This window comes from Trachinotus anak, unplaced genomic scaffold (assembly GCF_046630095.1).
Source record: "Trachinotus anak isolate AG129_WGS33_773 ecotype Australia unplaced genomic scaffold, CSIRO_AGI_Tana_v1 ptg000010l, whole genome shotgun sequence".
Classification (NCBI taxonomy): Eukaryota; Metazoa; Chordata; class Actinopteri; order Carangiformes; family Carangidae; genus Trachinotus; species Trachinotus anak.
Genome location: NW_027273861.1, coordinates 7,040,562 through 7,067,562, shown reverse-complemented (window position 1 = coordinate 7,067,562; position 27,001 = coordinate 7,040,562). Strand labels below are relative to the sequence as shown.

The 27,001-nt window shown below is 39.6% G+C and overlaps 1 protein-coding gene across 3 annotated transcripts; it reads left to right on the top strand.

Annotated features, from left to right (window-relative positions):
- On the top strand, positions 1-26,822 carry znf644b (zinc finger protein 644b). Of its 3 annotated transcripts, XM_071487233.1 has the most exons (9): positions 1-278; positions 838-917; positions 4,314-4,362; positions 6,160-6,284; positions 15,941-18,637; positions 19,838-20,416; positions 22,533-22,655; positions 22,934-23,030; positions 24,799-26,822. In XM_071487233.1, exons 5-9 carry the CDS (start codon positions 15,952-15,954, stop codon positions 24,974-24,976), a joined length of 3,663 nt encoding a protein of 1,220 aa, XP_071343334.1. In that variant the 5' UTR covers positions 1-278; positions 838-917; positions 4,314-4,362; positions 6,160-6,284; positions 15,941-15,951; the 3' UTR covers positions 24,977-26,822. The 3 variants fall into 3 exon arrangements, with proteins under 3 accessions (XP_071343334.1, XP_071343333.1, XP_071343335.1); XM_071487232.1 differs by lacking the exon at positions 6,160-6,284; XM_071487234.1 differs by lacking the exons at positions 6,160-6,284; positions 19,838-20,416.
- The last annotated feature ends 179 nt before the right edge of the window (positions 26,823-27,001 follow it).

The following is a 27,001-nucleotide window of genomic DNA, read 5'->3' as shown; positions in this document are numbered from 1 at the left end:
ATGCGTCTCGCTTTCGCACTGTAGCTCGGTCGCTGAGCTCAGAGGGTCCGGGTGCGCTGACGGACTGGCGGGCTGCCTGGACCACAGCGGTCCGTGTGCAGTCTGGGTGACGCTCACTTCTCTACCTCCGCCGTGAACCTCCACCCTCTCCCCTGGACCACAGTACAACCTACGTGATTTTAAAGCAAAATGGCGACAGTGTAGCAGAGGGAAGAACTAGTGACGATGTCAACCGCGACGACAAACTTGTGGCCATGAGTGGTGGTCGTCGTCCTGAGGTAGGTGTTGCACTCTGCGGTACAATAAGATGTGCGCAGGGATACATTGTAGCCAGGCACGGTCATCAGTCAGTGACGTGTGGCTGTCGGAGGTCGCAGTGAAAACGCTGCAGTGACGGTGTCGTGCGGTCTCAACTTAAACTGGTGTTGCTACATTAGCACCGGGACAGAGAATTGAGCTGTTTTTGTATTAACCGGATTGCGCGATAACATTTGTTGTCATGTTGGTTATCTTTGTAATGAATGCAGACCTGCTGATGCAGACCTACAGTACACAGTTGCACAGTAAACTCGCTTTCTCCGCCTTCCCTCTCTCACTTTAAATGGCCTGTTAGTCGCACATCGTGATTGTGAGAGTGAATGCGATGAGTAGTCGTGGGAATATTAGCCGACCCATGTATGGAAGTTATCAAAAGCCAAGTGTATTGTTGTAGTCAACCTGCAAGTCAAAATTAGGAAGAAGATTTTTAACATAACCAAAATTTGCATTTTGAGCAAGCTGTGTTGTACAGCAGTTCCAGTAACACTGGGATATTATCTGTTTTTTGTCTTTATGTAGGTCCACACACTATAGGCTCCACCCACACAGGTGTGTTTTGATAATGATGCCTAAAGAAACCTGTCCCTTGGACTGCTTTGGTGAGTACAAACTGTGGTTGATGAATATCCTCCTCACTCACTGGCTGGGTCTTTTGCATCTGTTAATGCAAAGAACTTATTATGATTCCACTAACAATCACACAATGCAAAATGTGCGATACTGCACCAGTCAATTTGATGTTGATTAGTAAGTGTCCAAAATCTTAATTTGCCCGTATTGTTCATTATAAAGTAGACTATTGTGTGTCTTATTATTCTGACACTAATGATATCTCCTACAGACAAGTCAACATGATGGAGAATGGCTGCTAATGTACCGCTAGTGGCAATTACATCAAAATAATATCCAATACTAACACTGATACAATCAATGTAGCTTATCTTTTGGGAGATGTGCACTGTTTGTTTGTTTGTATCTGGTTTCCCATGTTAATGAACTGCTACAACTGTATGACACAACAAAAGAAGCAAATTTAGACTGTTTATTAGGTGGGATTACAATGCTAGCACTAGGGCTAACCTCTCTGAACTAATGCCTGGACGCTCCTAAATCAGAATAATGGGTGTTTTTTCTGTTCTTCCCAGTCTGCCGACAGTGTGAGAATGAGGCAATTGTCTTGATGTCCAGAGGTTTAATGATTTAGAATAATCAAAACACGTTCATTTAAAAAAAAAAAAAAAAAAAATATATATATATATATATATATATATATATATATATATTATTTTTTTGTTATGACTGTCTACAATGACAGAATTTGCAGCGGTTTTACTGAAAATGTATTTTTTCCAGGTGGTGCAGCTGGTGTTTCTGCACTGCAGAGTATTATGCAGCAAAGTATTTTGCTGAATTTAATTTGTTACAGCATTCCCCATATCTGAATGTTTTTCTGTGGGAATATTAAGGGTATTGAATAAAACTGAAAGCAAATAATGCAGAGACCGATTGAACTTGCATTAATTCTTGGGATTTCTAATTTCCCCAAGTCCTGGAAGGTGTGAATATTTTCTTGGTATTTTTGCACTGGTCTAGTAGTTTTGTCATTAAAGAACTTCCATACAATTAGATCGACAGTATAGGGGAGCTCTTTTTCATTGTAGTAGTATTAAATGTTTTAGTTAGTGTTTATTTTTTGTGTTTGGAAATATATATCTTTATGAATGGATGAATCTATGTGGCAAGAAATTCTGTCAGAAAGTTCACCAAAATTAAAATCAGAATAAGGACTGTGATGCACTCCAATAGTTAAACACAACTGTGGGTTTGCCTCACAAGCACTCATCATAAACTGGTCAAAAGGGAGCATTTTACATCATAACTGGTAAATAATAGTTACGTGGTGGTAATCACTGAGACTAATGGTGTGTCATCCATCCATCCAGCCATCCAGCCATCCATCCGTCCATCCATCCATCCATCCATCCGTCCATCCATCCAAAATAAGGCACCTCCCATCTATATTGTTCTGAATTATGTGATTTCATTACAAAACTATCAGTCAATAAACAAAAGAGATTAGGATGTTGTACTGTTTCTACTGCAGACAGTGAGTGAACATGACATCCCTGTTATCAGGTCAGGAGTTGAGTTATTGTAAAATCAAAGTACAGACCTACATAAGTGAGTCCATCACTCCCTGCAGGTGTAAGGACAAGCTTATGTGGCCATAGGAAGAAGTCAGTGACAGCTTAACAGCCAAGTGTAGGTTTAACTGCATTATTATACCGCCGAGAGTAAAGGAGTCAACCGTTGGACTAAATAAATCAGATGGTTGAGGCATGTTATCCACAAATTGATTATATGTCACTTGACAAGGTCAAATATTTTAACCAAGAAGCCTGAAGTCCCTGAATGCTCAGCATAGCAAACAGTTATGTGTTCTCCGTTGGCCTGGCTGGCTGCTTACACAGCTATAAATGAAGACACCTGGGACTACTTAAATGGGAGTACACTGGCCTGAATTAGCAACTCAGCTGAGGAGCAGCTGCAGAGATGAGATATTTTAGTAATCAGGTGGGTCTACCAAGAACAGAGAGTTCTGCAGAGCTATACCAGAGGTGAGGAAATAAGGGCGGCATGTTTTCACAGAATCACATTGATAGTGCAATTGAATCATCTGCATGAAATTAAGAACTATCAGTTATTTCTCTTGGTGATAAACATATGAAGCTGTTCAGTTTTCTGTTTTCAGTCAGATAACATGAAAAAATAAATGCCAGTTCACATTAGGGCTGCAACCAAAGATTATTTTTATTATCATGTTAGATTATCTGAAAATAGGGAAAACTGAGGACAAGATAATGTCAGTAAATGCTTGTTTTGTCCAACCAACAGTCCAAAAGCCCAGTAACTGTTACATAAGACAGAGCAGAGTTTTAGTTTAATAAGCAGCAAACATAACTGGCTGTGACACTAATGTCTTTTGCCAAATTTGTCTTTTAGGCGCATGTATACTCATTTTCATGATATTCATTGCTCTGATCTTTTTTTGACCATAACAGCACATTTTGGACATTTTTGATAAATCATCAATTGATTATCCAAATTGCTTTCTAATGTATTATTTGGTGGTCTGGAGACACCAGCCACTTTGAAAAGCTCATAAAGTGTACTTACCATTGATTAATTACCCTTATACTTCATGTTGTTTCCTAATTGTATGAGAGTTTTTGTCCACTACAGAAAATGACACATTACTTATGTTTGTTCACCGTTTCTTTAAAGAGGTCTGACAAGAAGTTGGACTTTTTTAGGGCTGAACTGACCTCAAACACTCAAGTAACTTCACCATATAGAATAACAAACCATGTATTTCTTGGTTTTTGAAGGTTTTTTTAATTGAACAAATGCAATATATACTGTATGTGTGAATGTATAGCATATGAAACATCTGGTGAAACAACAATGCTTCATGGTCATTTCTATATTTTGTTATTTCAATAAATGTGCAACCTCAGTTTGGTGCAAATGAGAGGGGTTACCTTTTATACATGTTTCTAAACTTGGTTTGAACAAACATTTAAAGAAAAATGATTTTGTTTTTGTTATTATCATTTTTGTTATTATTAGTAGTAGACATGCAGCAGCGGTCTCTGTGGGACAACAAGGAAGTAAAGCCAGTGTCAACAGAACACAAGAGTTTGTTTCTTGTCAATCATTCCAGTCCTTAATCTGACTCTGCTAAAACCCTATTTCCTTGTGTCCTTATGTGGCTGTATTGTTGAAGAAATGATGTCAACAGCTTTCAGTTATGAATCCAAAAAACAAAGGTTGGATTTGGAGGGACAGATTTCCTGAGGCAGGGTGTGTCAGATGGATTCATGAAATCTTACTGAAATCTTACTTGGGTTGATTCCCATGTGATCTGCGTTGTGTGCTGCTTGTCAGCTTTATTAACAAAGTTTCAGAACATTTATTATTTGACTCTGTTTCAGGCGTGTGTTAAGGAGCCATGTGGTGGAATCAGTGCTTCAACACAGCCTGGTGAGTACACATCCACTGGTTCCTTTTCTAGTTTCATCATGTCAAACATACTGCATGATTATTCAGATGCACTTTCTCAAATTTGACAAATGGAGGTGGTATTAGTAGAATATTGTCTCTTATTAGAAGTGATATTATCAGCTCGTGGCTCATGAGTCAGACAAGAAAGCCAACAAGGTGACATGCAGTGAAGCGACGCACGGTTGTAATTTGTTTCAAATAGCCACTGAACTGAAATGAAACCGTGTGAACAGGTGAAGCTGAGCTCAAAATGAGTGTCGGTTGTGTTTTAATTGAAAATTAAGAAAATGTGTCTTGTGTGGAGTCTAATATTCTTGTTAGTAATATCATTCTTCTAATCATAATGGCAGAGCACGAACCTAATATGTGACCGTCTCTGAAGAGGTGTTATCATTCAGAGACACAGTTGTGTGTCTCCTTACCGGCTTAACACCTGAAACTGTAGCTCAGATGTGTGAAATGCTCTGAAACTATAGCTGGGTGTGATTACCAGTCAAATTAAATCTGAGATGTCAGTTACATGTGTCAGTGCCTCCACTCCTACACTTGGCAGGTTGTAGGGAGTGACAAGCTGGCTGTTGATTATTTTCCAGTGTGAAACAGAATCACTGACAAGCAAATAGTGATTACAGTTCAGCTGTCTTTGTTTAATTTTCTTAAAATGTAAGCCAGTGTTGTGAATTTTGATGTTAAAATTGTCACCACATTGAACGGTAGGATTATTAAATGAGTAGTACGAGTGTTGCTCGGGAGTTTCTTCTGTATTTTTATAGTAAAAAAACCTACTAAACAGTGATTCTGCTTCATTGTCTCTACACACACACACACACACACACACACACACACAAGAAGCTGTGTTTCTCCAAGAGGCTAATTTCCACCTTTTTAAATATCTTTTTAATTTGTATTCTATGATGGTGGTTGGACGAAACACGACATGAGAAACTATCACATTAGGCCCAAGGAAATTCTGACTGAGACTCTTCACAATTTTGTGACACTATGTTAATTGATGATTAAAATAGTTATTAATTCCATGTCGACAGTTTCAATACAGTGCATTACATTTTAAGACTGCATAGAATGGGTTAATTCACTTAACATCTTAATATATTTCAGCTTTTGGAGTCTGATCTTATTTGCTCCATTTCATAAAGTTTCCACATTTTTTAATCCATATTTTGTTTGGGGGAGGATCAGGTTTTTTAATTGTAAATAAATTGCTTAATGTTGGCCACTAGTATGACAAATATAAATAGAGTCTACACACATCATTTTTTGTCATATGATAAGTATGTATGCGTTATCTTATTGTCAACCTTCACACAGTATTTTCAGCTCTCGTATTTGCAGCTAAAAGTATTAAGACATGAGAAAGCTTTTGCTCTCTTAATTTGTGATGGCAGCTCTATTGAGAAGGGTTTGCAGAAACATATTTTGGATGGATTTCTAGGGGTAAGGGTTCTCAGATTCTTATTCTCTGACACATGATGCAGCCTGATTACAGAAAAAGCTTCAAACAAGCAGCTTTATAATACAGCGTACATCTGACCGATTCTTGTAAGTGTCTATCATTCAGGTTCAGAGACATGAATTTCCTGTTCTTAAGAGATTACCTGTGAATTAAATAGCGCGTTCATTAATTCCTGTCAAGGAAATGGTTTCAGAGCAGAAACAGGTTGAGACTACTTAAATCTTTGGTCCATCAAAGGCTGGATGAAGCCCTGGATGAAGCTGCCGATGCCCACAATCCAGCCCTCTGCTCCCCCTCTGCAGATCAAGCCTGCTGTTATCCTGTCTCACTCGGGCTATGGACCATTTCCTCCACTAAGGGGCAGAATATGATCACTGATATGCAAAGTCCTCACTCAAAGGGATGAGGCACTGAAAAGCAAAATCAGGTAATGTGGCCTGTGTAATCACATTTCATTGAAAAGATGATAAAAGAAGGAATGAATGATGAACACAAAGAATAGCTCACTATTGAAAAACCTTTATATACAGGAATGTCATCACATGGAACCTGATAGTAAATAGTGTACAAAGACAAAAGAAAATCCACATGTTTACACATGTGGTTATGACTAGACTATGTACACATGAGTAATAAAAATGATACAGTACAAGTCATTTAGTGCTTAATCTTGAGGAATAATCTAGTGCACTTCCACTATTTATATTTGAGATGTGGTTTTATTGGTCATACAACATAACTAAATCCAAATTACCAGGCAACATAAAAATATGTGATGTATTTACACATTTTCACTTTAGGTCTGACCCTGATGCATCCAAGTCTGCAAGAGTGTCAAATTAGTATAGTCTCGTATTTATCCCGCTGAACGTTTCACAAGTCCAAACAACGTCCGTCTTTGAGGGTTTGGATTAGTGAGCTTCTATTGTACGTGAGCTGTGAGACAGCTAACCCTTTCTGTGATGCCTATCTGAGGTTGAGCTCAGCACTTTCCTCATTAATTTTCCATTTATTCTCAGAGTTGGATGTGATATTTTAGAGATTTGAGCATGCGGGGCACAGGTTAGGCGCAATTATGCTGACGGAGGGCTTTTATAGACATGCTCAATGAAATCTGGAGTATAGGATTATACATGTAGAAAGTTATATAGCGATTAACCTTCATTTCAGTCCCCTTGGTGATCTCTAGGAGGCAAATCCTCCTCCAGTCAGCAGCTGTCAGGTATATTTCTCCCCTCTAATAAATGACCTTCAGAATGATACATTGAGGCATTCCTTCTTCTTCTTCTGCTTTTGAAGTGTATGAAGAAGAAGGAAAATAATATATGAACTGCCCCTTCAGGTAGTTCAAATGCTTCCTTAAACTGCATCATGTTCAGTTTTTGAATTCAGAGGGAACTTAAAGGCACCCTGTGGAGTTTTTGACCACTGGGGGCGCTGTGGGGCCGTGTTTTTAGCATTGTGCGGGCCCTTGTTTTGTTTTTTTTCTTAACACTGGCTGTAAAAATAACTTTTTTGTTACTGGAAAACTCCGCAGGGAACCTGTACGGAAAATTAAAGGAACATATCTCTTAACAACTTAACATGGAGTGGACCCCAGGAAGAGCAGTTGCTACCTTGGTAGCAGCTAATGGCGGTCCAAATAAATAAATAGATAAATAAAGGTGACTGAAATTAAGTTATCATAGTAAGTCATGGGAAACTTGTTGAAGTTTATCTTTTGCCATTCTTTACTGTGTTTTAAGCTAGTTTCATATATTTATTCAGTGTTAGGTTGTAAGTTGTCAATTAATCTGTACAGGGTTAAATGTTTGTTTAGACTAAAAAAAAACAGGTTTATACACTGAAAAAAAATTCCATCAAGTGATTTTGTTTATTAATAACTCATATAAACAAATTTTTCATAGAAATATCTGTGGGGTATTTGATTTTAACTACCGTAGTTTCATTAACAAAAATGCACTTGTTTCACAAATTAGCGAGAAATAAATAAAGTAATTTGAAACAAGACAGAATAAAACAGATTTTTGCACTAAAATCAAGAAAATGCCAGCTGATTTAAAAAAAAATGGAAACAGGTAAAAGAATCACACCCTCCTTTACTTGATTTTTCACAGTTTGAAGAAAATAGCATTTTTTGAAGCGGGGATCTTCACAGTGTGTGTTTGAATTATGTTGGGGTGTGTCTGTGTGTGTGGGTATGTTTAATTTGTTCTCTCTTTTTTGCTGTGGAGTCAGGCATACAATAACTGAAAGTAGGGTATGTTAGCAGCAGCAATGAAACACTGTCTTCACTTTCAGTGAAATAAAAATTCCCATCTAACAAGAAACCAGAAAAATCCTGTGAATTGGCTAATGACAGGAAAATAAAATCAAAGCTCAGATGTTATAGTCGTTCAGCAGCATAATTTAATGCACAGATGTCATAATTTTATAGTTACTTCTGCAAAGATATTTAACACTATTATGGTGTGCATTTATAAATTTCATGTCACACCATCATAATCCTTTCTCACAAATGTAGCATGACTTCATGACCAAACCACTTCTGACTATTGCCAACTGCTGCTATCCATTATTTTTTGTGTGTTTCTACGTTGATGCCGCAGAAAGCAGGCTTTCACGACAATGGCAGTCCCCTCCCTCACCCCTCAAAGAAAGGACATTTTTGAGCCCCTTTGATTTGGCCCAATTTGTTTTGATGTGAGGAGTGAGTGGTTTTTAAAATCTCCTTAACTCCCCAGGCCTGGCCCAGCCTCCCACAGGCCTAATGACCGTAGCCTGGCCCATGTTGAATAATACAAATGCTTGCTAGCTTGAGATGGGGAGGAGGGCAAGGGGTTAGACACGGGCCCTCCTTTTACAGTACACCTCCATTGATAAGATTGTATTAATTGGTATGAATAGAGAGGGTTTTCTCCCTCTCCTTGTATACATTTACCATTATACTCATTAGCTTCCCGTTGCCTCCCAGCGAGTTTCTCCTTCACATCCCCCGGGCTCTCCTGGGAGGCAATTTGCATCTCTCCATGGTGTCTCTCTGGGGTTATTGAGGAAATATTAGCCCCTTTTCTTCTGTGGCCGACCCTTTGATTTATTTGGAGCTGGAGCTGATAGAGTGGCACTCACATGTTAATGACTGGCGCTGATACAGGCCCCTGGTGCAAGACGACTCATTGATCCGGGTTGAAAAGGTACAATTGACAAGCAGTACTGAATAATCGTCTTACATATGTCTGCGTGTGTGAGTGCGCGCGCGTGTGGATCTTGGGAAATGACAAGGGATTCCCACTGCTGTCAAGGCTACTGCGCTCAAGCTGTCCACTTTTTCTGATAGAGTTAGATAAATAGGCTTTTCTTGGCCTCTGGATTCCATGTGACTTTTTGACAGCCACAGTTTTTGGCGTTTTTTTTCTTCAGAGGCTTGTTTCTTCTTTGTTCACCATAGGCTCTGCTGTTCATGTCATCTCTTTGACCCCGTGTGATCACAGTGGTGCTTATTTTAGCCACTTCTAGGTCTCTAAACCCAATCAGAGGCTGCGAACGGCACACATGATCCAGTTTCTGTTTGGAGTTGTTTGTCCTGGTCTAATAATAGAACTCAAGGTGACTACTGAGGACTCACTTTGGCTGCCATTAGTGACTATGAGGCCCCTGTTCCCTGCGTTTCCCCCCCCTGCTCCTGCCGTGGTGCACTCATATTATGTTTTAAAGAAAGATAATGAGAGATTTCATCCTAATACCTGCGATGCTTGACATGCCTCCGTATCTAAGCTCACTGATGTCTGCTCGGCAATGTGGAGCCTGTCCTCAATTTGGAGAGCAGTTTGACACCAACTCCCTTTCATCTGAATGGTCACATGTCTACGGCAAAGCGGCAGCAACAAAGTTAGTTATATATTTATATATATATATATTTTTTCCATCTCAACTGAAGTGGAAAGCATCTGAGCATGCCTAATCATAGCAACAACCCCTGTCTTGCTTAGTATTTATATACTTTCAGTTATATGGTAATAATAACATTTAATAAAAGTCAACATCCTAACTGCCACTAAACAAGAATACCCACCACTGCAATCACTGCATCTCCTCTGCATACTTATAACAGATTAGAGGTTATGTATATCAATTGCGCAGCTCATGCATATTGTTATGAAGGAGAAATGCAGGAAATGGAAATGTGCCATTTCAACGAGACGGCACAGCTTGCCAAAAGCGGGCAAGTGGGTAGTGCTTGTGGTGATGGTCGGGTTTGTTTTCCTCTCAGTGTTGGGGGATGAGAAGTCATGTATCTAAACAGAGCAGATATGATGTTTATGAGAGCCATCTGCTTGGCAGCCCTCCTGTGCCTACTGCCCTCCTCAATGTGAGAGCAGCCTCATTAAAACGGTCACATGCCTGAGAAATTTCTAACCGCTGTTTTTTCTTCTTCTTCTTCTTCCCCCCTTTAAAAGGAGTAGAGTTTAAAACTAACAAAGCCTTGGGAAATCCCCATCAGACATCCCTCCCTTAATCCATTTAATTTTGAAAGGTATTGTTTAAAGCTTTAAAGTTTATATCGTTTAATCCCCCTCCAACACTACGGGCAGCAAATGAGGCCGTGTCAGCAGCTTGAACAGATATAATCTACTCCACACAACAGAAAATCCTCCTTCAAGACAAGGTTGCATGGGTTTCCTGTGAACTCACTGTTTGATGTTTCTACCTGCTATTGAACATGACTTCTGTCTTAACCCAACTGTCACTCGCTCCCTGTCCCCTTTTATCACTCCGAATGTTCTCGCTTCACCTTTTTTCATCAGTAAATCTACCATCACAGCCATTTCACTCATTCCCCTTTTTCAGGAGAGGGGGGCAAGGAGAAGTTTGTTGTGGGCAGTTTTTTCATCTTTGCTATTGTTTAACCTCGGCCAAAGAACAAGATGGTTTGGTTTTTGGTTTGTGCACTTGGTTCACAGCACTACGCTTGCTCTGTTAACCTTGTCCTGTCTCCGTGTGTCCTGTCTCTTCCTCCTCAGACTTACTTTAAAAACATTTTTTTCTATCCCAATGCTTGATTAATCATTAATCATATCAGTCCACTAAAAATGAACTTACAGCCAGCACCTGGTTAGCTTAGCAAGAAGACTGGAAAAGGAGAAAAAGCTGGCCTAGCTCTGTACCAAAATACACCTACCACAACTTGTATACACATTGTTTTTTGTATGCACTAAGCAACAAGATATGACATGTTAGTGAGCTGCTGGTAGGTGGATTTTATAACCTTTGGACAGAGCCACGTTAGCTGTTTAGCCCTACTTCCAGTCTTTATGCTAAGCTCCTGTAAGCTAGCTGGCAGCTGGCTGTAGCTTCATTAAAGTTATGTAGCTGTGTGTACGTCACAATGTGGCGAGCCTCTGTTCCTCTAGCCTCCTTAACTGAGTGCAATCTTTCACTTAGCTTTTCTTTCATTGGTCTTTGTGTAGAAATATGGGCCTCATGTGTTCCATGGGCGTATTATCCATCTTCCAAGACAATTTAACATCTAGTAGCCTTAGCTTGCTAATAGAAATAGAAACATTTGTGATTTTACCAGAGTTAAACAACAATTACTTTGTGAGCACACAAAAAAACTAGTTCCATCAGAATTTACCAGGGTGGCAGCACTGATGGTAATGTTATTGATGATTTCTGTAAATTTTTCAACTTTCTAGCTGTAATATCTGATGTCTGCTGTTCTAAAGCTTATGGGAAATATGGTTTGTAAAAGGCCACTTTTTTTTTTTTTTTACACCATCATTATCTAGACATACTGTTGAGTAAGGTTATGATCCAAGGCTGGAGTTTTAGTTATTAGTGTTAATCAAAATGGGATTTTTAATGAGGTTTTTCTGGAACAGAACTTGAAAGTTTCTGTTTCACTTCTGTTATGTATACTTTACATATTTTCTAACAAATTCTTTTCTATACTAACATCTGATTAGTTAAAGCAGTAGTTTGATGGGGAGATAGTTTTTTTGTTTTTGCCTCAGGCTATATATATTACCTCTATTGTTCAGTAACACTAAGATAAGCTAACCAGCTGCTGGCTGAAGCTTCATATTTAACGGACAGACGTGAGAATGATATTGATCTTCACACCTGAATATTTCTCGAAAATGTCAAAGTATATCTTTGAGTTACCCCTTCCAGTAATGCTTACCTGCGAATTTTTTACTTAAATCACCTCAATGCAAGCTGATATTCTTGTTGTTAAAGCATTAGCATTTAATTTATTGTTTAATTTGTATAAAAAGCACAATTTCTTTGCAGCATACCAACTATGGCACTCATATATTTTCCTTTAGTGTATACTTTGAGCCATATAACTCCAGTATATATTTTCACTCAAGCATGAAATTACATTGTTTAGTTATCAAAGGCTTTGTGTAATTACATTTGTGCAATTCAGGATGACAGGGCTGATAGTGTCTGCACAAGATGCTGGCATACATAATCACAGCCAAAATCCCATTAGGGAGAAAGGAGACCATTATTATGGAAATGACCTTTGGGTGACAAGAATTCAGTGGGATAAAAGAGTATGTAATCCAGACAAAGACATCGTGTGAAGCCATTCTCTTTATTTTCTGCTGTGCAAATTTAAGATATTTAGGGTGTTTTCTGAAACTGTCAGCATTGTGTTTTTTAGTTTCACATTTTTATGTGAAACAAGCCTGTTAGTCACATCGAGGAAAGTGAGATTTGACTTATGGTGTTTTGGTAATTTTTCCTGCTTTTCTGTTGTTTGATACTGTGGGTAACTGCAGGGCTAAGATAGCAGAAGAAGAACTTAACAGTGTGGTTTTTTGTTGTTTTTTTTTCGCTGTGGCACCTTCACTGAGAGAACACACTCACCCTGGGATTACTGGAGTGTCAAGCTGTATCTCTGTCTGTTTGTTTTGAGCCATGCTTTGATACTCTCACACTAAAGAGGGAGCTTCATAAATTCACATTGTGTCAAATAAATCAATAGATCCCATTAGCTGAGGAAGTTGTGTAGTGCAGTACTTGAGGGACCGTGGCCCCCTTGTTTAGACATTTCTCCAGCAAAGGCGATGGCAGAGGAATATAGGGTTGGCTGTTGATCCATACAGACAGCTCCAGCAGTTGAAATGGTTTGGCTGACTGGTCCCAGTTGGTCTTTAGCGCTGTCTCCACTGTGCTGCCAGCCTGGGTTTTCACTTGAACAGGAAGAAGTAATTTACTTAGACATTCACAGCCTTATAAGCCTACAGCACCAAACTCTTCCTGCTCAATCAGTTTGTTGTCCTGCTAGGCTTAAAGTTTGTATTTCTGTTTTTTTAATCTAATAACTTTCTAAGATAAAAAAAAAAAGTTACAATTAATCTATTTTATTTTTTTATATATTTTTTAATGGCCAACAGGACTTTGTTGACTGTGAGGTTGCAACTAACAATTATTATCACTATAAATCACTTTTGTGTGACAGTCCAAAACCCAGAGACATTCAGTTTTAATGCTATAATGATGATTCTTGAAATGTAGATCAGAAAAATCACACTGACAATAGTGCTTGACCTCTGCACTCAGTGTCATCGTGATGGACGCAGGTTGTGGACTTTGTTTCTAATCATTTCCACCTGCCATTATAGCAGTATCGCCCTTAAAGAAAGTCATAGAAAATGACTACCTACACAGTTACCTAGATTAATGAAATAAATAATTCAGGCTAAAATTTTTTGCAGGCAAATGTTATGGCATTTTCACAAAATTAGATTGTGCACAGTGGAGAATAACAGGCAGATGAAAGAGAATAGGGCATGACATGCGCTGAGGTTGTGAGCCAGACTCAAAGCCATACTGATGTGAGTACATGGCATGCTTCCCAACCCACCAACTATCACAGCATGCTGCAGGAGATCATTTTTAACTCCATGACTTGAGTTGATGTCACTTTTTGCTGTTAGTAAAGTACAAATCAGAGCTTTTATTATTATGACAGTGGAGTTTCCAGTTTATTAGGTACACCTCTACAATTTAATGTTATCAGCCTTGCAATAACTCCCATTAAAGTTACTATGTTCATTTTTGTTGGTGCCTCATTTCATACTGGGCTGCATTACTGTACATTAATTATGTTTCAAATGTTTTGTCCATCCCATAATATCCATGAGGTAGGCAGAATATTAGAAACAGCTCTCTATATGATGCAATTCTGTAAAACACCAGCACCAACTATGCCCTAAATAATGAATAAATAGCTGAATGTCAACAAAACTAAATATTATAAGCTTTATAGAGGTACACTAATTTATGGCAGAGCCGATGTATTGGGTTGCATAGGTTTGTACAGATAATAAAGAGGCCATTTGAGTGTGGTTGGCTGTTTCCACTATTTTGTTCACCTAGTGCAGATTATTAGAAAGAAGGTGGCTTAAAAAAAGACTGTTGGCTGTTGTTTTGGACAGGTATACCTACTAAACTGGCAACTCCAGAGGTTTATCTATAGCATGTACATGTATTACAATTGCAAACATAATTTCTTATCACTGTTGTCTGCAAAATGAGATGCAAACTTAATGTTGTGAAAGACAGAAAATTAAACTAATGAAGGAAAAACAGACAGAAGCACATAACTGAGAGGTCATAGTTTGTTTTCCTTCGTTTGTTTCCCTTCGTCTAACAGAACATAATAATGATGATGCTCCTCCTAAATCTCATTTACCAAATTGAAAAACAAGGTGAGTGTCTTGGGTAAAACACAAACAGGGTTCGCAAAAACACACAGCAGATTGATGTGTGCATACAGCCTAAGCGTATTAAAGCTGATAATCCCTGTAAATATCTCCAGGTAAGGCAAAGTCAGCCTTTTAACATTTACTAAATGAAGTAAACAGAAGCAAATAAATTTTCAAAAATTGCATTTCTGTTGAACCTCTGTTCGTTATATATATAGAAGCGCGTTGTGTGAGTTGGCTGCTAATGAGGCTTGCACATTTTGAACCAAGATATTTTGATGGTTTTGCCACCCTGCCGTTTTGGGGTAACAGTGAAGTTTGCTTTAAATATAGAGCGTCTGTTCCCTCTTCAAACCTCTAACACCACAACAGATGGGGAGAATATGGAGCTTGGAAGGTTTTACCTCAGAGGTGGTAACAGTGAAGCCACTCATTAACACTGAATTTACCACTTCGTTAGCAACGCAACTTCCTGTAGAGAGCGACCAGCCCTGGATGTCAAATCCACTGAGCATACGTTTTAAACTAAATCAGCTTTGGACAGCACAGTGCAATCTGTGAAATGATGCAGCATACACATGTTGAACTGTCTGCTGATTATGATCCTATTCAATTATTCGTAGCTAACAATTTTAACCTGTTTGTCCACATAAAGATGAAATAAAAAAGAATCATGGTGCCTTAAATTCAGCCATTCTTAAAAGAATTAGTATGCCCGTCCATGTGTGTGCAAAGGTGTATGTTTTCTTTGTGTGCGTTTTAGACAGATTGTGTGCCTGCCAATTTGGCAGGATTCAAGTAACAACAGTCTCATGCTGGGATCTGTGTTGGCACCATCACAGAGTGATAAGACACAATATGATCTCATTGGAGGTGTACTTTGTTCCCATGGAAATTGGTCAATTTTAGCAGACGACTGAGAACTTTAGGTGGAGAAGCAGGAAGGTTATATCCCAGAAGTACGCTCACATAATTAAGCATCCTCGCCAGGGTATTCAGGGCTAACAGCAGGGTTTGTTGTGAATAGAGGTGGCGAAAGAGGGTGTTGGAAAATCATAATGCGGCACAGAATAATACCTCTCTCATTTTACCGAGCGGTGGGAATAGCCCAAAAAACTATTTTTTTTAACAGAACCATATTGTCAGTGTGAATGAGAAAAAAATAGATTTTATGGTACCTGTTGTACAGCACTGTGTCATGTTGTAATTTACATCCGCATTATTGCGTTTGGTAAATTGTCTTAGGTTAAAAAAATAAAGGACAATATGCTTGTAAGTGTGCTTTACTGAGCTTTCTTGAAAGGATTAGAAAAATAGAGAAATCACAATAACAATTTTATGATATTCTTTTGTATTTCAGAAAGTGCTACTATGTCTGATCTGAAGCCAAATGTACAAGAGGACAAAGACGTGGAATCAGTGTCTGACAGCCCGGGTCGTACTCAGGAGCCATTACAGAGTCACACATTTTCTCTGAAAAACAATACTGCAGGTCTGTCCTCAGATGAACACGAAAACCCTTTAAATGGAACCCAGCCGAATCCATTTGTATACAGCAGTATCCCTGCTGTTCCCCATGCAGACAATTCATTGCCTTCAGGAGCACTTGTTAATGGGCCTGGTTCACACCCCACCTCAGAGGTACACTGTGTCCTGAACAAAGGCACTGTTTTATCCAACAATGTCCTGGATGCCGCGTGGCAAGTGGAGAAGGACACGAGCCCCGAGGTGTTACCACCACCTAGTGAGCTTCAATCAGACGCTTGGAAGAACACAGCGGGGCTCGCTGTAAAAACACTGGCCACACAGCCAGGTGTCAACACGCCACTGTCTCACTCGGAGGAGAATGAGTCTAAACTGGCCTATTCCACACTGTCAGGTGACAGTGCAGAGCAAATGCACATTAGCCAACCTCGGACAAAACAGACAATAGAAACAGGATCTCGATGCAGTGTTGAATGGTCAGAAAGCTCCTCGGATGATTGCGATGATGTTGAAGTAATCAGATGGGATTCAGCAACAGAGGGCTTCCTGCACGATGACAGAAGGCTGGAGACCAGAGTGATATACCGAAGAGACAGGCAGCACAATACACATGTAAAAAGCATGGCAGGCTCTCTGGAAAAGGTTAACAACAGCTTAAATCACACACACAGATGTGGTAATGATGCTGAAAATGTTGACATCCTCAACACAGACAATTCTTTCGACACACAATGTGGTATTAAATATTCTGTGGTGCCATTCAAAGATCTTCCAGCTTTAGAGTCTGAGCACCATATTTATAGTGCGGCACAGGGAGGTTGTAATGAGGAAGATGACCCTGAAAATGAAGACAATTTCAGTCCAAAAGTGGAGCAGTTGAAGACAAAGCAACTCGAACAAGATCCGTCTTTCTTTTCATGCACAATATGCAATGTTAATTTCAAGGAAAAAAGAAATTTCCATAGACATATGATGTATCATTTAGGCAAGCATAATCAGGTGAACAGTGAGAATGTTTCACAGACCTTTATATGCAGGGAGTGTGGGCGTTTGTTCTGTGATAGCAACTCCCTCATGAGGCACATCATTATTCACCAAGATAGGCTGGAAAAACTTAGGGAGGAAATCAAGGGTCTCAAAAACACCGACGTTGAAGACCGAGGCACCGCAGTTCAGTGCCCTCAGTGTGTATTTGGTTGTAATTGCCCAAAAATCTTTGTCCAGCATGCCAAAACACATGATAATCTGAAGCACTACTATTTCTGTGAGGAGTGTAACTACATTACACTCACACAGCAGGCTCTTGAACTACACTTGCATGTCGCACACCTCGACACACACCAGCTTCAGTACAGGAAAAGGACTCATACTAATGATGCAGAGGAGGCAGACCATGTTCATTTTCAGTGTAAGATGGGTTTTTTCACGAGCGAAGACAAAGTAGTGTTGGAAAGACATTCAGAGCTGGAGAATCAGCGACCACACTGTGGTAATTATAAAAAGTCTCCACACCAGCCCAAAGTAGCTGGATGTAAATCTGATTTCAGAGATACAGCCCGTTTCGCCCACTGTTCAAGTAGAAATGAGGATGTTTACGTTCAAAAGTCTGATGACAAAACTGTGAGTTCTCCTCAGTTCAAGTGCCATATTGGCTGCACCACAAACACACTGTCACCATCTTTGTGGAGGATCAGCAAGCATGGAAAATTACTCCTGCAGCCAGTAGAAAAATTAGATGTGGCAACTGATCACACCTGTGTGGAAGAAGACGCTGAAAAAAATGACCACAAGGCTTTTGGCAACTCAAAGCAGGCAAACTGTCCTGCAACTGCTGATGTTTTACTATCAGCTAGAAGTCTTAAATTAGACCAGATGTTCTATCGGGGTAGCAAGAACGACCTGGAAAGCAGGAGTTTAGAAGCGAAAGCAAACCAAAATTCTGCATCAATGAGAAAAATGTCAACACCTTTGCAAAACACTATTGACAACATGAATGGTGATATATTGCCAAGGCCTAGCCACAGGCGTAAGAAACATTCTGCAGTTAGGGAGTTGGAGAAAGGCAGTGAGTGTGAGGGCGGCCATAACTTCAGTGATGACACCAGCAAAGCTACAGGCAGCTTCTTGGAGAGCAATGAGAATGAAAGGAACCCATATGCTCGGAAGTATTTCAGAAAGAGGCAGAGGTTTTCAGCCAAAGACCAAAGCCCCCATAAACTCACAGATGAAGATGATGGAGATGAAGATTGCAGTGACATAGAGCAACTCATAATCAAGGAGGAGTATATCGAAAACACGGTGTGTGATAATTCCCCAGAGTTGCCTTGTACGTCTACGAGTGACAGCTTTGTTGGTTCCGCTTCTCAAGTGGTAGAGCACAAGCCCTGTCCATACTGCCCCGCCATGTTTGAGTCTGGAGTGGGTCTGTCCAATCATGTGCGAGGGCACCTTCATCGTGTTGGCTTGAGCTATAACGCTCGGCACATGGTTTCGCCGGAACAAGTGGCGCTGCGGGACCATCAGCCACGAACCCGCAGGAGGATCCCTGCCGGCACGAGAAAAATGAGAAGAGGTATGAGCTTTATTTCAATTATTGTAACAGACAATTATACACTGACAACTCAAACAAAGGAGATATGAATGGAGTGTTTGATAAACCCCTGCCCCAAAAACCAACTGTCCAGACATAGCTTAGCAACCTTACCAGGCATAACAGGCCCTTTTTTTTCCTTTTCAAATCCAAAAATACACAATTTTAAGGAATGGCATAAACAACATAGGTCCATCCAGCTACCTACCATAGCAAGAGTAGTAACCTAACCCGATGTTACCTCCATGGGCAAGGAGCACTTTAAAAAAGCCCAGTTCACAGCCAGCACATCTACTGTGTAGTTTTTCCTGATTATATAGGAGCAAGTTCTGGATGCTGTTATATCAGAGTTCTCTTTACTAGCATCCCCAGCCAAACTAGAACTAGTGTTTTGTTCACTAGGTGGGGTTAGTCCTTTTCTCTTGTTAAAGGTTCTGTAAACAATCGTCACTGCCGCTAGATGGACCACCAGCATTTTCTGACCAAAACAAATTCTTCATCAGCCACACCTCAGGCCTCCATTTGGCCCTGGATTCATCCGCGGTCACACAAACAAACTTTCTGGAAGTTTGGACAGTCCACTGGCAGACTGGGATTTGAGCCAGTACTTCCCATTGCCAGTCGGCCTGTGCTCAGCTCTCGTCTCTCTTTGTCGGAGGCGTTTTTAGGTTAAAAAAAGTGTTTCTTCAGTGGAGGAAATTTTGGAAGGTTGCTTTCACCTGAATGCTGCATACCACACTGTGTCAGCTTGCATGTGGGCGGTGCCTGTGTGTATAAACATGGGGAAGGCCAATGGTTTAACAGGAGGGACTCAAACATATGAACATCCCACTTTCTCAGCCCGGTTACCAGAACAGAGAAACTCAGATTACAACACCTGGGAGGGAGGGGGGGTTCTATGCTCAGGACACAATTACTGCACTATATCTTTATATAGAAAATAGTTGTTTAAAATTGTTGTTGAAAAACTCATTTACAGGACCTTTAACAGTGAGACATACTCCAGTATGGCCAGTTACATTTCATATCTGGACTGCAGTGAGCCAGATTTTGCCATTATTTTTACATGGCTGCTGCAATTTCTTTGCTAATGCATGATATTTAAATTCACAGCTGCAGCATGGGATACTGTTTTGATCCTTTCATTTCAATTATTGTGACAAACTTTATCTTATAATACAGCTGTTAAGCCAGAAACACAAGGAGAGCACACATGCCCCCTGTGCTGGGGTTGGTTTGATACTAAGACTGGCCTCTCCAACCATGTGAGGGGACACCTGAAGCGAATAGGCAGAAGTGTCACCAGCACAAGTAAGTCCCCGCTGTGCATCCTAAATGAACTGCTACAGGACAAAAAGGAACATGGGAACATACTCCAGGTTCTCAGCAAGGACCAGTTCCCACCAGGACCTTCAGTCTCTCAGAAGTACATCAGCAGCAGTGGTCTGGTCTTGATGCGCACAGCACTACCAGTGAAAATCCAGTATGAAATGAAGAGTCCACAAGCCATGGGGGGTAGATTTGTACCAAAACAGGAAGCACGGGCCTTCTCAGAGAGGAGTAATCTACAAGCAGAAGCACAAAGAGGCCTTAAGGCCTCCTCAAGCACTTTAGTTGAACTGCTCAAGACAAGACGGGAGAGTATGGAGCTCACAGCGAGAAACCACCAGGACGCCTATCCATCCAGGAAGCTCTGTGTTATGACCAAAGATTACAAGGAGGAGACTCAGATGACAAGTGTGGAGCCAGACTGGACTCACGGTATGGGGCCTGTGATTTGAGCATGAGAGCAGTTTCATGCTGAACAGGTTTTGCATGTTTTAGCACAATGTACTCGACATGAACAGTGACTCACATTACTGCCAAAACATCTCAGGTAAGTTTTGAGTCTCTGCAAGTTGATTTCCATTTTGTAGGAAGTAGAGTAGCAAATGAATGCTAAATTCTTGGAAATTGGTCAACATTATGTAAATATTGTTATTTGTAAATATTTGGCAAAACCTCCATAAGACATGAGGAGCCCTTCAAGAAATGTCCCTCATCCATTGTCTCGAAAGTCAAGTAAATTATGACTCAGTTGACTTATTTGTTTATTTATTTATTATTCTGTACAAATGTGCAGTGTGGGGGTCACAAAAGTTATTACAACATTATAACACATTCATAAGTTACTCTCAGCAAATACACTCATGTCCTTTATATAATTTGGGGTTTGGTTATGGTCACTTACTCTCTTTATATTGCTGCTTTAATGGCATAGAACAAATTTTGTACACCGTGTACATGTATAACATCCCCCTTAACATCTTTATCTCATTATAGTCTTATTTTAAAAGCTGCATGTTTATTTATTTATTTATTTTTTTAAACGTCAGCATTTCCATTCAGGTTAATCAAATTAAAGGTAAAGTTCATGTGAACCCTGCGAGGGTGGGACATTATTTGTTTGACAGTTAGAGTTATTTAACTGCATGCTATTTATCTCCTGTGCCTGGTGCTATGCACTATTTTGGGACAGGAGGATTTCACATCATCAGTCAAAGAAAAGAGAAATATATTACCCCTGAAGATTTGGCAGTGACAAAACTTGACAATGCCAAAATAAGGGTAAAGATAGAATCAAACTGCAAGTTTTTCCTCCCTTATTAACAGTAGAGGAGCATTTTGAGCTTTGTTTGACTGAAGAGCACTGTACTATTTATTGTAAAGGGAATAGAATTTGTTTAATCATTTTTTAATCACCAATTTACAGTATCTCAGTACAGATACCTGTATACTGCAGGGAGAAGCCGCTTAAACAATGTGAGAATAGTTCACAATCATTTGATTTGTGGAAAAAAAAACACATATTGTAGATTGAATGTCACCAAAGAGTTTTTGAAGTTCATATTAAAAAATCATGAGATCCTCTTGATGTCGAGTTGGAAGCCCATCATCCGTGTTTGCACATTTTTGATTAATGTCTATCCAAATCAAACTTCCAGTCAGGGACTGAGAAAGATGTTGGTAAAGATTTAAAATCAAACTGCTCTTTGTTGAGCTTTATTTTAAAGTGAATATTATGGTGCTTGTCATTATTGTGATGTAACAGTGGCAGCTTAAATGTACTCCCAAAGATGGCTGTCTGCTGTGTGTCCTGCCCTGAAAGCTGATCTGGATTCCAGTTTCTTTTATACCATTATGTACATGATCTTCTATCTATTTTTTGATAGTTTTTTGATCAACGTTTATATTCTTTCTATTAAGAAAATCAATTAAACATTATTCTTAGCTCTTGTTTAAGCTATAACTACTTTGAAAAGTCAAATTAGGTCATGTTTTAACATTGAAAGATCTTTTGGGATAACCACTTAACCATCCCAGCTCTGAGTATTTATTAACAGGTGATGGAGCGCAGCAGTATCACTGCCAGTTTTCTGTCACAGGACGAACAGATCTGTGATTTTTTTTGTGTGGTTTATGAATCCTGCGTGACTCTCATGAGGTGGCGTATGTGAAAATGGCCCCCCTGAAGACGCAGGATTGTGTTAAACTTTGCCGGTAACACTTTTCAAACAGGAGAGTGCAAATCAGATGTTTGCAGTGAAACCAGGTGGAAGAAGACTTAAGATGACACTGGGAGTAACAGTCTTTGCTTGATAATAAAATTACTGCATGAGCTCAAACACTACCCGACAGTGCTTCTCTCCTAAAATGCTATCTAACTTTTGATGACGCTAAACCTTGATTTAAGGCATTAGTATCAGATAAACTGTTTCAACATCATCCAATCACAATTTCCATTAAAGCATAAAGATTCATCATAATTTTAACCTAGATGTTTTGATCCCTTATTCTCTTTGAGTTTAATTTTGCTTTTCCATGTTCTATCTTTCAGGGGAATGTAATTCAAGTCAGATTTGTGTTCAGTGTAACAGCAGCCTCCCCACTGCTGTCAGTCTTTCTGGGCATCTTCAGGCCTATGCCTGCAGGAAGAGGATCGCCATTAGTGAACAACCAGGTAAGTTTCTGACAAAAGCGAAAATGTCAGCGTATGTGTTTCCTGTGGTTGTGGTTTAAGTGTAGAAAAATGTAAGATTAACACAATATATTTTTGATGAATGCTGCATTAGGAGACATTAGAAGAATTGGTCTGTCACACCAACATACGTCTTACTTTTAAAAATGAGATGTTGACTAGAATAGATTTTTTGCTGTGAGATTATTTATTAATATTGCCTGTGAGTGATAACCTAATACGTTGCCTCAGATAAAGCTGTGTGCTGTTTTGTGTTTTAGGCTATGATTATAAACAGAAGAAGCCGAGACCAAGGCCTGGGCTGAAAAAGAAGATTTTACCCTCCTTGAATGCTCAGATTTACACACTCACCTGCAGGTACATAGAAGGTTACACATGTAGACGTGGTAATCTGAGTGGAGAGTGAGAAATCTCTCTACCCAGTTACAGATTTCATACACAGGGTACAGGGCCAATAATTCACCAGCCATGCAGGACACTGGAAGACATGTAAAAGCCAGTTAATGGTTTCTGTAGCTGCGTGGCTGCAGCGGTCTGCATGGACCCATATTCATTTGTCATTTGCAGCCTAGAATTTGTGACTGTGGAATATACATGTGTCAACAGCACATGCGTTAGCAAGCTGGATGCTTGTTTCTGCGCTATATGTTCACACCGTATTCCACATCCTTGGTCCTGTTCTCAACAAGTGACCACATGCACTGCTTTCTTTTTTATCGACTTTCTTTTTTTCATTCAGCGGAACACAACAAAGGAGCTCTTCTCCTGACTGTCAGGAGGTCACCATCATGTTTTGTACTGCGAATGTGTGGAAGGCGTCTGTGTCTGCAGACCCTCAGTTACAGAATGCAGAGAATCGTATGCATGTGTGTGTCTGCATGAGAGTCCACTGCAGTCTGAAGGAGCCGTGTCGGACTGCCTGGGCGGTCTTACCACATTCACCTTGCTCTTCTGAGAGGCAGAAAATGAAGCCAAATTATGGTTACACTCTGCTGTCTTGGGATGTTTGGCTTATAGTCAATTGGGGACTAGTGAAGACCTTCACTCTCTGTGCAGGATGATGCACGACGAAAAGAGATGCACCAATCGGAAAAGGCCGTTTTTTTACCGTGATCTGTTATGATTGGTGACAGGCCCGGAATTTGTAAAAGGCCAAAGGAAGCTGTGGAGGAACAACAAACTTAAACAGACACTTAATACACCATCACCCCGCTGAACATGTCCAATTTCAACAAGCTAGCAAAGACGAAGCAGCTAAAACCCGTGCTGCACCGCTTACCTCGGCTGTGCTTGACAGCTACCTCACTGTGTGTCCACGCTGCCAGCCTTGCTGCTGTGCCTCAGATAATGGCCATCAATAATAATAATGATAATCCATCCAGTTGTAACCAGGGAGCAGTCACATGGTTCTTGTTTAACTTGCTCAGGGAGACAGAGGCCCCCTTCACCTTGTTATTAAATAACAAATTTAATACATACTTAATATATTGTGAATGTTTTATTATGAACATACATTTGAATTGTATTGAGAGAAAGAGAAAATCTGGATCGACAGGTGAGACTTTTTAAAAAAATCAGAAATGGGAACGGACCAAGAAAATTGCAGTCGGTGCATCTCTAATGATGAAGGGTGCCCCCGAGCTAAAAAGGTGTGGCATTTCAACCATAGCTATTGTGTCAGTCCTGAGATTTTGCACTCCATATTCACCTCAAATATGGACCACATCACGTGCAATATCTGAAATGTCACAAAAGCAACAACTCTTTTGAGAGTGCTAACGTGGGAGCAGTGGCTTTTTCTTCCTCTGTCAGTGTTTTTGTCAGTTTTCTTGGGAGAGGTTTACAGTCTACAGCTGCTTGGAAGACCAGTCAGCTGGCTTAACAGTAAAAAGGGAGTGAGACACTGTCAAGACACAGTGTAGTCAGTAGACAACTGTTTCTCTTCTTCGGATTATACTGAGGAGTCCTATGAACACTGGGTATGACCTCTCTAGCCCAGGTCAGTCCCTGTACCTATGGAATATGTAACTGAGTGGTGGAGAGATCTCAGTACAACAGAGAGCATCTTCTGACTGGATGAAAATGTTTGTGTTTAGAAGCAGTGACTGTTTGTTTTCTTTTGCAGATTCTGTGACCTGGTCTTCCAGGGTCCCCTGTCTATCCAGGAGGATTGGATCAAGCATTTACAGAGGCACCTTCTGCACACTAACGTGCCCCACTCAGGAACAGGGATGGTGGAGGTTCTGGGTCTTCGCCACAAAATACAAATAAGCATGACTCATGAGCACCCAGACGCCGTGTAGAGTTGCACCAGTTTGGAACATCCAGTTGCCTCTTGATTTTGCACAACTCACTACTTTAGATTAATCTGCAACTGCTTATAAAAGTATACAATATTTAATTCAGACTAGTTATTAATCTTATATATGAATAATACTGTATATATGAGCAATAACTTTATTATAGGATATTATAATGCTATGCTTTGCCTTATCCACTACAACATTTAAGATTTATCTTTTAGGAACTATCCATCTAGCTTAATTTGAACACAGTGGCAAAATATTAAGACACAAGCTGGTCTGCATTATCAGAAAAACATTGTTCTCATATGTTTGTCATGATAAAAAAAAGTGCCTTGTTATTATGACAAACCAATAAGAAAAGATTATCATTATAAAATGAAAAAATATTCAAATATTCTATGCCAAAAACAAACAAACAAAAAAAATTAAAATATCTTACTTTTTTATAAGAAACTTTTATGCCATAACAACAAAAGTTAAGAGGAAAATTGCCACTGCTATATTGGTAAACAATACATGAGCCTGAGCATTTGAATGAAGTCTGTGTCTCACTTTCTTTTAGAGCCACTGTAAGATAAATATCGTGCTCTTTTTAAGCACAAGGGGCTGTCATTAGTTTGCAGAAGCTTCGAAGGATCTCACCTCTCTGTGCCTGCAGCAGAGAGAATCTCTCTTAATCAAAGTGACGTTCAAGATGCTGCGTTGTTGGTACAACTTGTTCTGTCATTGTTTGTTCTTCTGCTCAACCTCCAACCATCAGTGTCATTTCTGAAACCTGGCTCTCATCATCGCTGTGATATCAGCGTCTGTTTATGATCTAGTTATAACAAGAAAACTTTACTGTTGTAACCACATGTTGTTATTTTTCCTCATTGTGGCAGCTGTGATGTTTGAAGGCTTTGCTTCTCATGTGAACAAGAATGTCTTATAATCAGTGACATATTTCTTAATATTCATGTCACCCACTGGCATTGACCATATACAGTGCATGCCAATAACCTGTCGTCCAAACTTACCACAGCTCTTCACAATTTGGTGCTTATTTTAGCAGAGGCAGGAAAATGGGCTATGCAATGCACAAAGATGGCAAATCATTTTGAAGTGATGGTGCACTTCAAAATAATTCTACTTTTTCTTTCCTGTTTTTCATTTTACTGTTCCACTGTTCCACTAATCAAGCCGAGAAGACGGCACTTTTTTGTTGTTAGTGTGCATCATATGCATTAGCTACAGTTTGTCCTTCCTTAGCTCCTACTGTATGTGGTCGAGTCGGCTGAACTCAATATAACAAAATGCACCTCACGCTTCAAGAGTTTGACTAATCCATATAAAGAAAATCAGTATTATACACTCATTTGTCAGTTATGCAGTGTAATCCAATCCTACTTCATGAAGATTATTATGTTCCGTTTTTTTCTGAAACTGTGTGAAATACAGCACTGTGTGATGTTGACAGGTGTTCCCATTATTTTGTCCAGCCCATTCAAATCAGTGAGATGTCTCTGTATAATGCAGTACAGTTCAACAGCAACACAAACTGCAAGAATGATCACACAGAAGAATCAAATACAAAGCTTAACATTACAACCTTCATGAAGGAGGATTTGCTGCAGGACTGTTGGGTTAGTTTTAGCCCGGTGTTCCTAATAAACTGCCTACTGAGTGTATACTGTATCGTCATTGTTGAACGCATATGAATGTATATATTGCTGTCCACTTTTTCACACTTCACACTGCAAAAGCCAATGACTACAATGTAAGGAAAAAAAAAACAGAGCTGTAAATTTAACTAAACTTAACTAAAGAAGTATTTACTCTGGTTTCAGGACCAGATTTCATAAAAGGTTAGGTTTTTTATGTATTTAACCTTGAAATATTCAACTTGTTACACTTGAGATTTTAAAATCGTAGACATGTAGCACAGAACTATACAACACTACCCTGATTTTTATCATTAGCCTACAAGTTATTAAATTATGAATGCCTTTCTATGTAATATATAGCTAATTTCTCTGCTCAGTT